At 41.5% G+C, this 14528-nt stretch overlaps 1 protein-coding gene and 1 long non-coding RNA gene across 4 annotated transcripts in view; one reads left to right on the forward strand and one right to left on the reverse strand.

The window, feature by feature from the left end:
• The window catches only part of USP3 (ubiquitin specific peptidase 3), a 58239-nt gene that overhangs the window by 5755 nt on the left and 37956 nt on the right, over nucleotides 1-14528 (reverse strand). For 2 of the 3 annotated variants that reach the window (XM_050967015.1, XM_050967017.1), the window contains 5 exons: nucleotides 13846-13927; nucleotides 8606-8688; nucleotides 6733-6846; nucleotides 5787-5900; nucleotides 608-754 (listed from right to left, as the gene is read on the reverse strand). In XM_050967015.1, the coding sequence (XP_050822972.1) occupies nucleotides 608-754; nucleotides 5787-5900; nucleotides 6733-6846; nucleotides 8606-8688; nucleotides 13846-13927 (540 nt within the window). The remainder of the gene's footprint in view (nucleotides 1-607; nucleotides 755-5786; nucleotides 5901-6732; nucleotides 6847-8605; nucleotides 8689-13845; nucleotides 13928-14528) is intronic. The other variant, XM_050967016.1, reaches the window with a different exon arrangement.
• Nucleotides 708-3814, forward strand: LOC127057901 (uncharacterized). Its single transcript, XR_007776225.1, has 2 exons — nucleotides 708-3002; nucleotides 3271-3814. It is a non-coding gene; the product is annotated as an uncharacterized LOC127057901 (long non-coding RNA).

Here is a 14528-nt window from a genome sequence, read left to right on the forward strand (position 1 = left end):
TCAGTGCTGTTTTCAATCTAGCAGAGCACACTTAGAAAAAATAATTCAGGAAGTGTCAGCATTTCCAGACCAAAAGATTTGAAAGGCACCCAAATGTGCTTCACTTTCAAAACAGGGAATGATAGGAAAACTGAAGGCAAACCCTACATTATCAAAGGCAAATTAAAGCAGCAGCTGCTTCAAGGGTATCTCTTAGGTGAGATACAAATACAGAATGTTGTATTGCTAGAAAAAAATCCAGTTATGGCAAATCTTGAATGTACTGCCACTTCCTGTTCCACTCATGTAAAAAACCTGTTGCCCATTTATAATTAACATGCCACTGATCAGTGTGTAATTTTGTCTAGCCTGAACTCAAGACAGTTGTATACAAAAACTACACAACTACTATGAAAAAAAAAAATCGATCCAAGACACACTAAGACTTTGGTGCTTTGACTAAGTGGCTCCACAGTGTGATGCTACTTTAGCTTATTTCTTTAGATATTTGTTTAAATATACAAAATAATGATGTCATAGGGTAGTTCACTCCCCTGGGATACTGTGATTCATGCATGGAGCCCCACCATGATGGTAAGTTGTTGAAGTAATTAAAACAATATCTTACATGCAACATTTGTTGCTTGCAGAGAGACCTGAATTTTCTTGCAAAATTACCGAGCGAGAAACACCATTAAAGCCTCCTTGGAGTTCCAAATGTAGATGGTCCAACAGGTAACGCATGAACTCATGGGCATCTTGTTGCTGGTATCCCCTTAACACAAAAATATTCAGACAATTTAAAGAAACTGCATCTTTATTTCTGACATATTGGCTCAAAGTAGTTCCAACATTCAAACCAAAAGAATAGCCTGTTACTTAATATCTTGTAGGATACACGTGTTTGTGCAATTTCTATTACTTTGGCTGTACTCGCCACACATCTCTGGAAACCTGGAGTGAACTGGTCTAGACAAGCTAAGCAATTAGTTTAGATCAGACTGCAATATGATCTCAAAGACACAGCTTGTATTATGCTCATGTGTACAACTGGCAGAATTCTAAATTTCCCACTCCTCTTGTCCAATTTTTTTTTTAAAGACTTTAAATTTAAAAAGAAAATTCCTTGTTTTTTAAAAAAATACAAAGGAATGCTGGACACCGAGCAATAATTGTACATGTACTTGATTCTTGCCTCTTGAGCAGTTCTGACACGGGACAGGCAGTAACTCTCACTATTGTGCAGCAAGGAGGGTTGGACCTTCATGGCTAGCCCATATTGCAGGTGGGGCAGAGTCATACATGTGCCAAGCCACTGCAACTGCTGACCAGTTGTGAACCTATGTGGTTAAGGCCAAGCACTTCTTTCAAGTGCCTGAAGTGGCGCAACCTAAAAGGGAACAGTAGCAGACGGAGGTGGCTCTCTCTCAATCCTTCCCTCAGGGTTGCACAATCACTCCCGCCCTTCCCCTTTGGGGTTATTGGTTATCAGTCTGTCACTCCATTTGTATAGGTTTGTTTGTTGCATGGTATATTAAGAAGGGATGTGGCATTCATATCCGTGGGGGGGAGAGAGGCATATTTGGACTTGGAAGTAACTGTGGTTTGCATTGAGCAGGTTTGCAGTTTGAACAGTTGCATCAGTTTGAACTGATCATCATAAATGATGCACAACATACTAGAATCTTGGACTGGGAAAACATGGTTTTACATCACACTTTTTTGGCATCTAAGAGATTCAGTAGTTTTTGGACAAAAGTTCTGAGCAGATTTTCTTCAGACACCAGACCCATCATTTCTCTTAACACTGTCAACTGGTTCTCTTCTCTCAGATAAAGGGTTTCATTCCCAGGCTGTTTTCTCCACAAGCCTCCTGCAGTAATAGCATGAGCTCTTTGAAATGACAGGAATGTATCCCCCATCCCTGGGCTGGGCTACGGAACGGTGTTTAGAATTGTATGGAGGGGTTTCAACCTCCACTCTGGGTAATCTTGCAACATTTTTGAGTGAAGAAATGCATTTGAGGCACAATTCTTCTCATTACATTTGGACTCAGACACCCAACTGACCGTGGAAGTTTTTAGAGTCTCTGAAGTACAATGGAAGCAGTAGCAGAAAGATGTTGCTCACACAAGAAGCAATCAGTGCTTCACTGCTAGCTAGGCTGTAGGAAGCCAACAGCAGTCAGGTAAGCAAGTTTTTATAAGTTACCAGTAAGCTAAAGGATGTAATAATTCAAGGAAAGTCAGCAGGAATCTCTATGAATACATCATAAGACTCAAAGCACCCAGCCCCAAATGAAGTGGGGGGATACATCATCACAGAAACAGATAGCTACACAACCCTTCATAGGATTAGTACAGAAGTTCCCAAACCATGGGCTGCAGAGAGCTGCATTCTCTGCAGTTCTGGTCCTTTAAATTTCACTAATAAACTAAAAATCCATCACATATTATTCTCCTATTCCATGTAAGCAACTGATGCAGTTACCACCAGGATATGTGACTGAGTGGGATGGGTGATGGTTTCTAAAGTCATGAACAGAAGGGGCAATGTCTATACAAAACTCTCAACGGTACAGAACACACCACAGAGTTGGAGAACCTGTGGTTTAGCTGAGTGAGCACAGAATGCATACGCTGGCACATGCCCATAGGAAAGGTGACATGCCTAATACAGAATGCAGTCACTGCACACCAAGCTTCCTACAAAATCTCAGCCAAAGTTAAAGTGAACATACACTAAAACCTTAAATAAGCATCCCTCCTTTATCCCCGAACAAGCATAACAAGAGCCATTTCCTCCAAACCAGAGTCACAACAAGCATTACTGAGAAACTGCCTAGCTTTGCCACAACAGCAGTGAAAGCAGAGCTGTGAAATCAAACACAGGAAAATGAAGGCAGGTGTGACTCAGAACATTTACAGCAGACTGCTGCTGTGCTGCATCAAGCTGAGGACAGTCTATGAACTCTTAAGATGATCAGCTTGGTTCCCCCTCCAATTCCTTTTACATCATCCCTGGTAAAATTAAGTGCTTTATCTAAATGTTTAGAATAATTTTTGTTACAGTACAATAATTATTGTACAACAACTATGCACACAAGATGTAAGCAGAGGCAAGGAACCTTCAATCCATTACTGTTACAATAGTGGTTCCAACTTGTTACCTTAGAGAGAGTTAGATTTATTAAAACTAACCAAGTAAATATTTTGGAAGTAAAATTATTAATACGCCAAAATCTAAAATTTCTAATGCGTCGTTTTCCTGATTGGTATTTATCTTCATCAGGTCACTAAAGATGGAATTCAGAATTAAAAAGATTATCTGGTAAAGGATGCGATATCTGCAAGTTAACTTTGCATAGATACTAAACAGAAGATGTTTAATGTTTATACAAACTGGACTATCACTCCAGAACAAATGAATGAGGCAGAATTCTTTCTGAGCTGCGTGATCAATGTAAGAAAGACTGGGGTTTAAATGCAGTCATTAGAAGATACTAAGTTAATGAAGGAATTGCTTAGGTTGTTTAATAGATATATCCACATTTTATATAGCTTAGCAGAGTTACAACAGAAGAAAGAAAATTTATGGGAACAGCATTATCAGCAAGAATGTGTTACAGACAACATTACTTAAGCCAAAGCACAGAAATTTTAAATGAAATGGGACATATATTTGATCTGAAATGTGATGTAATTTGATTTGTAAATGTTTTATTGTTATTTACATTTATAATATAGCACTTTGTAAGGTTTGTATTCCGTTCATCCAAGTACAAATATCTTTGGAATGTTAACTGATCTAAAATAAAATGACCAAAGTTCCTGTGGTGGGGAATATAGCTTCTCACACAGACCTCAGATCCCAGCAGCACCTAAACAGCAGATCCCAATGCACCTAAACAATTCAATCCAGCCCATCCACATATTGGCAAAAAGTGATACAAAAGGAACAGTCATCACGGAAAAAAACCTCAGAATTCATGAAGAATAATAAACATACTTCACCCCACCAAGAGGCTACAGAACTCTCTCTGTGTGCAGCAGACCTGCCATATTAAACTGCTCAAAGACCAGGCTTTCGTAACAGAGATACAGCCTGCAGAGACACACTACAGTTTGCCATCATTCCACAACCGTACTGAATGTATAATATGCAATTCCTAGCCATGTGCTATACTCCCTATTCCCACACAGATTTGGAGAGATCTACACTGCAATATCAGCAATTTCCAGTTGTTTTCCACTATGCTACACTTTTATATTAGGGAGATGGGGCCTATAGTGGCGAGGGAGGGCAGAAGATGCCACAGTTAGCTAAAACCTCTTAAAGGCTAAGCAACCAGATCTCAGCTCCAAGGCCCCTCCATCACTCCACTCTGCACAAATACAAGTAGAATAGCTGGCTCGTAGCTGTCATGCCACCAGCTCCAACCCTGTCCATCTATCCTAAGCCCACCCTGCATGTAGCCCCTTTGAGCTGGTTAACACTGCAGAGGGAGATTGGGGATTCTAAATGGAGCACCAGTAACTTATATAGCATGATGCAATTCAACACAGAACATCTATTTTCCCCCTCCAGCCAAGGCTGCTGCCCCCTCCCCTCCTCCAAATGCAGGGGAAAACATAGCGAGTGTCTGACTTTTCTTTCCATGTGGTTTACCGCATTATTTTGGCTTCACTCAATAGAGGGACAGATATGGCCGAAGGAAGGCAGAGTGCACAACTAGTACCTTTCATTAATGAAGTGTTCCTACATAGCTGGTGTTACCAGTGGGTCACAAATTCTCCCTCTCCCGAGAGTGCCAAGTTCCCAGAAGAGGGCAGCACTTTATGTTAAAAGCCATGATAGAACCCACAGTGCTGAAAATTTGCTAGAGAACAGATTTCCCTGCTCAGTCACATAAGATCTGTAGGGTAGGTTTATTACGGATAATGGGGTAACACATCAAGCTTATCAGAGATAATATTCTTATGCCTAGAACGTTTTGGCCATTGCTTGAAGCCTCTGGTATTAAACTTCCTTGATTCTCATAAGCCAGTAAATCACATGTTAGGCAGTGTGAAGAAAACTAAAGATGGACTTTTATTTTCTGGGTTATTCAGCTAAGCATGTGCGTTCACAGCATCTTTTCAGCACTGCTGGAGATGTAACAGATAACAGAACATCTTTACTACCTGAGAACATGGAGCAACTTACCTTCACAAATCCTAACAGGTTTCAGTGCTCCTTTGAAAGAGGTTCAGGGGCCAGGACAGGGAGACCTTGGAGAGGAATGATACTTTGATTTACTTGGGTAACTTTTTTTTGACAGTGTGCGTAACAGCCAGTGTCTTATAGCCCTTACTTAGAGTTACATTAGCAGTAGCTAGACTGTTTTGAGAATCAAGGAAGTTTTGCCCAGTATGTGTTACTTAGAGCTACGACAACTGTTTTGCTTTTTTTAAATATCATTCCCATCATAGCCAAAAGTTTAGGTTCTGTAAATTGCTTATTCTCAGTGATGAATAATTATTATCTTGGCTCTCCTGCCCCTAGAAGCAAGCCATTACTCACCAAAATTATGTACTCTAGTCCTTGTATACAAGAGATTTGTCTTCTCTGACTCTGCAGTGTGGGTATTGGCAACAAGCAATTATCCCAATGAATGAAAATCTCTAGATCAAAGTGAAGTCGCATTTGAAAGCTACATTTGTGGGCACAGGGGGAGGTCGCATGGAATATTTTCCAGGAGCGAGATTAGGGCACAGGTGGCATAAGGTTACGTTCAAGAACACTGTTCTTTGTCTTACAGAACTTACCTAAAATTTGGCATGATTTTCCAAATGACGTAAAATAAAGATTCTGGGCTAAATGCAGTTTGGCTCCCTTGCCATAAAGCACAAAGTGTCTTTCTAAACTCTTCAACCAATGAACTGGGGAGAGAAAGTAAAAATGAATTAGTGTGGATTCATACTCTAATCTACATTTTGCTGCTCTTCAGGACTTCAGTGGTACGAATGTCAAAGAATTTCCTTTGATGAAAATGGTTCACTTGGTAAATCATTTCAGCTTCTTATACAAAAACATATTCCAAGTCCCTAAAAATTTTATAATCTAAATCTAATCCACAGAATTGAAGGGGCAGAGAAGGCAGACTAGCAACATTGTGAAATCACATATATTAAGGATGGAAGTGGGACAGATTTTCTAAGTTTTCATCGCTGTAGTATCTGAGCACCTCTAAAATTGTACCTGTAAATCTTGTGCACACAATTATTTGCATGTTGGTGAAGATTCAGTCCACTTGTTCACCTTAAAATTCTCTCAAGGTTGTTGCCTATATTATAATTTAGTGCTAAAATGTTTAATAAACCAAGCCCAAAACTACCCCCTGTGGTACTATAGCAGCTATTTTTTCTCCTCTCCCACAACTCAATACAGTATTTATTATTCTTGTTTAAGGTCCTTCAGCCAATTTTTTTAAATTTTGAGCACATTGGAAAGAGTTTTTCGAGTAAGATTAAGACACACTAGGTGACACCTAGTCCAGTTAAGTTAATAATTCCAGCTCTAAATATATTTAACTTCACTCCAGCACTGTTTGATGGATGCTAGTCTTCTCTCCTGTGACAGCTACAAGAACAGTGGAAATTATGTAAACATCTCCACTTGTACAATACACCCAAATAGCACCTGGCACTACCTCTTTCAGTTTCTAGTACTGCTTTTTGAAGTTCAGTGCTAGCAAGAAATGTGTTAACTTACACGTTGTTATCCCCTTGGCTCCTGGTATGGTAAGTTCGCCTGCCAGCTGTTTTCCCATTCCGCAACTCCACAGCTGGCAACTCTTTGAAGTAACAGCAAAACTGCTGAATGTTACTGTAGGAAAAAGAAATGAGAGTGAGAAACATATAGAATAGATAATAGGAAGGACACGTGTGTGCTTTGTACAGTATTCTTCGGAGATGCTCACTTGGCTTCTTGAACTAGTTCTTATAACACTGAATAGGTCAAGTTTCCCATCAAGAGAACTAGTCAACTTGCATCTGGTGTTACAATATAATTATCTGCTCAGCACATGTACAGTGGGCACCACTAAATGGCATTCACTGGCCCAGTTACCTGCAACAATTATATCTTTTCTCTTTTCTGATTAGGAGATACCAAGGTTCCACAATTACTGAGTGTTGAGTTCTTACATCATGCTCACTGTAAACAAATCCATGTCTATAAGTGGCATTAATATTAATGTATCATTAGACTTTAATATAGTTCATACCATCTAGAAAGAACTTAAAGCATTAGAAATTTATTTACAGACTACATATAAAAATCATTTTCCCATAACTGTTATGCCACCAAACCTCAGTGAACACAAAAATTGTAACTACACAGTACAGTCATAATACTCAACAGTTAAGGGCAGGAACTGCATACAGTAATACAGTATCTAGCTGGAACTACAGAGGGATAGGGAAGATAGATGGATGGCAAGTACCTAGATCATTAGAAGGGTGAAAAACAGTAGGTCTGACGATTAAAAAGACCAGGGCCTGATCCTCAGCTGGTTTAAATCTGAGTATTACCAATGTAATCAACAGAGCGATGCCAGTTTACACTAGCTGAGAATTTGGCCCTGGTTTTCGGAAGGCCAGCAATCTACTGGCTGAAGAAAACACATGACTCCTGCCAGTGCACATGTAATTGCATGCTCAAATGTAGGTACACAACTGTCTCTACCCAGTGACAATTTGGCCCGGAGGATGCACCATCTGATGCATTTTTACTGTGAATATGTGCAAAATACTCGTACAAAGTTAAACTTTGAAATTACTTTTTGTGAGCAATACAATGATGATTCAATTACACATGTGAACTTTGGGATGAGGAGGACAGAGGCTGCTGCTGTTGCACAGAAGAGCGTGCACTTATTGAGTGAAGAAAGGGCCCCTAAGGTCACAAAAATTTCAGTGCAGCTCTCAGCCAGGCTGCATGACATTTTCTAACTTCCATTTTAAATAGATTCACTAGTACATTAAAGGGGGAGAGGAGCAAGAGGATGACATAATGGAGACCAAGCAGAACTCCACAAGAGGCCCAGTCTCCAAAGGCTTGGACAACAAGGGTCAAGAATCAGGTTTGCCTGTCTGGTCAGAGTTCCAGTGACACCATGCCACTAGAGCATCTACAGATCTGTTAGTGAGAAACCAGGCCCAGTAACCAGATACTCAAATTATGTTACCGTTTCCCAGTGATAATGGTCCGCCCCTCTCTCTGGAGATACTGCATCCCTCAGAACACAGACAATTCCTTCCCCTGCAGATGCCCTAACCGAATCCTCACCCATAAGGGGCATCATGTCAGACCCACTACTCTTCAAGCTGAACACATAGGGGCTTCCTCTGAACATTATTGCTACTCCTGAATCAATCACAGGGATCACTTTGGAGAGCTCCTCCCGGATGACAGAGGATGTTGCCAAGGCAGCACCCCCGATTCTGACAGGTCTACAGGGCAAGAGTGGAAGAGAAGTAGCTGGCCTTTCTTGCCTAGCACTGCAGAACAGATACCACCAAATCAACATCAAGCCCAGGGTGGGAATTTGATTTGATGATTGCATATAAAACATGATTGATACCTGAGAGATTGAAGGATCGCATTCATGAAACACGTGTTCCCCAGATTGCGAAGGCCTGTAGCACAAAGGGCATTGGTGCTCCCCTGGGAAGCAGAAGAAAGAGGTAAGTCAAAAGAGACAGACAGCTACCCCCTAAGCACACAGTCACCTGTGCAGCAGTGTACATTCAAACAGAACTAACGACAGACTGAGCCAGCGGGGAGCCAAGCCTACAACATGACCAGCTCGAAGGATCTATCTACACAGGTATTAAAGGGGTACCTTAATTCCTTTTTTACCATCTAAATAGACCTTCAGAGGACATTTGGGGATCTTCGTTGTTTTGAGAGAATGTTTTACTTACCCTTTATAACAATCCACTCTAGGCTGTTGGGTGGATTTTCAAAAGCATCTGAGGGTATGTCTACACTACGAAATTAGGTTGATTTTATAGAAGTCGATTTTTAGAAATCGATTTTATGCAGTCAATTGCGTATGTCCACACTAAGAACATTAAGTCAGAGGAGTGCATCCTCACTACCATGGCCAGCATCGACTTATGGAGTGGTGCACTATGGGTAGCTATCCCATGATTCCTGCAGTCTCTGCCGCCCATTGGCATTCTGGGTTAAGCTTACAAATGCCTGATGGGGCAAAAACATTGTCGCGGGTGGTTTTGAGTACATGTCATCAGTCATTCCTCCCTCTGTGAAAGCAACAGCAGACAATCGTTTTGCGCCAGACACCAGGGTGATTAGAAGAGCACAGCAAGGCGCACTGCGCATCAGAGAGGCTTTGAAAACCAGTTTCATGATTGGCCAGGCTTCAGTGTGACAGTTGTATGCGTGTCTCCTTGATGCAAACCCATCCCCTTTGATGATTTTATTTCCCTGTAAGCAAACCACCCTCCCCACTTTGAAATAAAGTAACTATTATTTTGAAACCATGCATTCTCTCTTTATTAATTAAAAAAATGAGATAACAGACAAGGCAGCCCAGGTGGGGTGGGGGAGAAGGGAAGGACAAGGCCACAGTGCTTATTGTAGTCACACTAAAAATCAAACTGTTTAAATGACTACCTTCTGTTGCTTAGGCCATCCTCTGGAGTGGAGGGGCTGGTTGCCCAGTGCCTCCCCCCCGTGTTCTTGGGCATCTGGGTGAGGAGGCTATGGAACATGGGGGGGAGGGTAGGCGGTTATACAGTGGATATGGCGGGGGTCTGTGCTCTTGTTGGCTTTCCTACAGCTCCAACAGATACTTCATCATGTCTGTTTGCTCCCCCATTAGCTTCAGTATCGCGTCCTGCCTTCACTCTTCGCGCTCACTTAGTTCTTTCCTGGCCTCTGCCACTGAATGCCTCCATGCATTAAGCTGTGCCCTATCAGTGCGGGAGGACTGCATGAGCTCGAAAAACATGTCATCATGAGTGTGTTTTTTTTGCCTTCTAATCTGCAATAATCTCAGGGACGGAGATGACAGGGGAGCGTAGAAACATTCTACGTACCATAATTCTGGGGGGACTGCATGGTCACCTGTGCTGCTAAGTTTGCCACGTTGACCAAACAGGAAATGAAATTCAAAAGTTTCCGGGGCTTTTCCTGTGTACCTGGCTAGTGCATCGGAGTTCAAAGTGCTGTCCACAGTGGTCACAATGGAGCACTCTGGGATAGCTCCCAGAGACCAATACTGTCGATTTGTATCCGCACTACCCCAAATTTGATCCAGCAAAGTCGATTTTAGCGCTACTCCCCTCACTGGGTTGTGTGGACGCATTCGTTTTTAAATTGACCTGATGCAGCTAAATTCGACCTAATTCCTCAGTGTGTAGACCAGGCCTGAGTTAGGTATCCAATTCCCAAGGCTTTTCAATGGGAGCTGCAGGCCAATCTCCCTAAGGCACTATTGAAAATCATCTCACCCTGGAAATGAGATCTAATTCCTTGCCAATTACCCATTGACTCCTCCACCTTCATGTGGTATGGTTTGCTCTTTTAGGACTCCTCAGGAGGCCCCAGCACTGGGCTGCTGGCTTTTTTGTTTTGAAGAAAAACAAATCACATTTTGGGGAAAACTACTGAAATTAAACAGACTGTACAAGCTGAAGGGGTTGGGGGCAGGAGGGCTGGAGAGAGCAGGCATGTGACATCGTTGGCCTACCAACTGTTGACAGTTTAGAGGAATACAGCACACAGGCTAATTTGGTTCTGTAGCTGCTTTTATTTCTAAATCTTTTGCACTTGTGTTTTAGTTGCCAGTCAAAATTTACACATTACATAAGAACTGCATGAGGAACTTTTAACCTTACGGTCTCCAGAATGGTATGTTAACCAATCTTCTAACAACAGGAGTTCAAAAATCAATTCTAGCCCTGACAACAAGAGCAGTGTGCTTTCAAGTAGGGACAATGGGAGAAAGTTTCTGTAATTCAGATACTGTCCACTGGTCTGTGTCTTGATATCATTAGAGAAATTAAACACTACCACAAACAATATACAAAACTTAAGCCTCAAGTAAAGCCTAAAGAGCAAACAGCATAAGAATATTTTATAATATTTAGATAGAAAAGTCAGCATTAGATAGAAAACAGCATTTTAGCAGCTGAGGAATTGCAAGAGCCTATTTTTAAAGAAGGTGTTGTTTCCAACATATAAAACTCCCCCCCCCCCACCCAATGCCTTTTAGTAGCCTTCTCACCCCACCTCTGGTTAGACAGCATGGCATTATTGCAAACACCCCGTGCCCTGCTTTTTCTAGACACTGATCCAATGTGCCAGCACAGAAAAGACCACCAGTTGCCTTGGGCAACATTCATGTATTAATAAAACAGAGAAAACAAAGATAGCTCGGACTCTAAAATGGATATAATCTCCATTCAGTTAGTATAGCAAAGAGTCCTGTGGCACCTTATTCAGTTAGTATTTTCTAAGTCAGTCTTCTCAATTGCTATACATCAGCTGTAGTTTTACTTCTGATCTTCCAGACACTGAGAATTCATGTGATTCTGTAGCCAAAAAAAAAAAGCCTGTACAGTATTGCAAAATAGGCCTGCCATTTTTGAAAGTAACTAAAACCACAGACGTTCCAAGACAGCAACTCACTGCCAGTTGCTTGTAACTCTGGGAATTCAAAGGGAGCCAATTAGGAGCATGTCCACACTGCAATTAGATACCTGTGGTTGGCCTGTGCCATCTGGATATTTGGGCTTGGACTGCAGCCTGAGCTCTGGGATCCTCCCCACCTTGCAGGGTCCTGGAGTCTGGGCTCCAGCCCAAGCCCAAATATCTACACTGCAATTCAACAGCCCTAAGTCCAAGTCAGCTGGCACTGGCCAACCATAGGTTTTTAATTGCAGTGTAGACATAGGAGAGCAGCTGTACCGCTGTCCTACCAACCACACCCATCCCTACCTCCATGCACCCTCTGGAGAATTCCTGCCTCTCTAAGTAAGCTATCTGTGTGGAGAGGCAAGTTTATGCATCAACAATGCAGCACCAGCAGCTGAGAGCTACTACTGCAGGTTCCATTCCTGCACTGCATTCTTGCCCTTCATTTAATTTTTTATACATGCAGCCCCATCAAGCTGAGAGAGGGCAGAGGGGACACCCTCCCTTAGTGCTCCGTGAAACTGAAGGTGAAAGCGGTGTGTCCTGAATCCAACATCAGGAGATAGGTACCTGTAAAGTGGGAGCAGCAGGCAAGATAAGAGAGACAAAGGGTAACATTTTCAAAAGCACCTAAAGACACTTCTGAAAAATGGGACAAACTCTTTTGAAAATTTTACTCAAACGTTTATAAAGAACCTGAGAATGGCCATACTGAGTCAGACCAAAGGTCCATCTGGCCCAGTATCTTATCTTCCAACAGTGGCCAGTGATAGATGCTTCAAAGGGAATGAACGGAACAGGGCAATTTATTGAGTGATTCATCCCATTATCCAGTTTCAGCTTCCAGCAGACTGAGGGTTAGGAACACTCAGAGCATGGGGCTGTACCCCAGATCATCTTGGCTAGTAGCCATTCTTGGACCTAAGCTCACAGAGGATATCTAATACTTTTTTTGAACCCAGCATTATTTTTGGCCTTCACGTCATCCCCTGGAAATTAGTTCCGCAGGTTGACTGAGCAGTGTGTGAAGAAGCACTTCCTTATGTTTTAAACCTGCTGTCTATTCATTTAATTGGGCGATTCCTAGTTCCTGTGTTATGAGAAGGGGTAAATAACACTTCCTTATTTACTTTCTTCACACACATGATTTTTATAGCCATCTATCATACCCACCTCCCAAGTCATCTCTTTTCTAAGATGACTAATCCTAATCTTTTTAAATTTCTCCTTGTATGGAAGCTGTACCATGCCCCTAATCATTTTTGTTGCCTTCTCTCTAACTTTTCCAGTTCTAATATATTTTTTTTGAGATGGGACAACCAGAGCTGCATGCAGTATTCAAGCTGTGAACATACTATGAATTTATAGAACAGCATTATGATATTTTCTGTCTTACCTGTTTGTCCCTTTCCTATTGGTACCTAACATACTTTTAAGGCTTTTTGACTGCTGCTGCTGCACATTTAACAGATGTTTTCATAGAACTATTCACGATGACTCCAAGATCTCTTTCTTAAGTGGCTACAGCTAATTTATAACCAATCATTTTGTATGTATAGCTGTGACTTCCCTCCTCCATGAGCATTACTGTGCCCTTATTATCATCACTGAATTTCATCTGCCATTTTGTTGACAAGTCACTTGGTTTAGTGAGATCCCTTTGGAACTCTTCACAGTCAGCTTTGGGCTTCCCTATTTTGACTAACTTTGTGTCATCTACAAACTTTGCCACCTCGCTGATTACCCCCTTTTCTTAATTTGCAATTACCTCCTTAGCTACTAGGGAGGAATGGTTTGTGCCCTTTTCTTCTGCAATTGACAAATTTGACAGCAATACTCATCTGCCAGACAAGAGGCTGCCTCTTACCTACCTCTGTTTTTCAGTCCAATTGGCACTAGCTGTTTCCTAGTTAGTGGATGCTGCTAAGCAACAGGGAAGCTCAAGCACTAGGCTAGTGTGATTACAAGAGGACACTAGCAATTTTAAAAAAATAAGTCACCTCCCCATTAGAGGAAGGCAGAGAGATACAACTAATACATGACATTTAGAATTTGAAGCCAGATTATAACCATTTTAAAACTAGGTCAACACTAGGCCCATTTTGAGCCTTGGTAAGTTGACGAAGCCCCTTCAAGCACTGAAAGTGTTGTACTTACATTTACTTTTAATAACTTGCTGTTCAGAGATGAATTTTCCAATAGTTTTCTTTTCCTATGTCTGTCTGCTGTAAAAGCTGAACTATGGTAAAGGAATAAATTAGTTAAAACATGTTATTATAAAAAACAATATAAAATGGACAAAGTGAGTGTGCATTCACCTTAATGTCTAACAGTTACAGATCAGATCATTAAAATTCAAGAGCAGAAAGGCCTTCCCCTGGTTTCAACGTATGCTTTTACGGAGGTCCAATAAACATTTAATGTGTTTCTTAAAATAGATTGTTTTGAGTCAGTGCTCTGGAAAAGATACAAACTCTTCTTTTAATAGTGTCTAGTACAGGGGTTCTCAAACTGGGGGTCAGGATCCCTCAGGGGATCGCGAGGTTATTACATGGGGAGTTGCGAGCTGTCAGCCTCCACCCCAAACCCCGCTTTGCTTCCAGCATTAATAACAGAGTTAAGTTGAAACCACTATTTTATATATTTATGGGGAGGGGGGAGGTCACACTCAGAGGCTTGATACGTGAAAGGGGTCACCAGTACAAAAGTTTGAGAACCACTGGTCTAGTATCTGAATTAATGTAATTATGTTATGCTATAGTGAGTACCCTGAAGCATGTCCTAATTATCATGCAACTTCTGATCTGAAAACATACTTAGTATTTTTTTAATCAAAGGGA

This window comes from Gopherus flavomarginatus, chromosome 9, assembly GCF_025201925.1.
Source record: "Gopherus flavomarginatus isolate rGopFla2 chromosome 9, rGopFla2.mat.asm, whole genome shotgun sequence".
NCBI classification, from domain to species: Eukaryota; Metazoa; Chordata; order Testudines; family Testudinidae; genus Gopherus; species Gopherus flavomarginatus.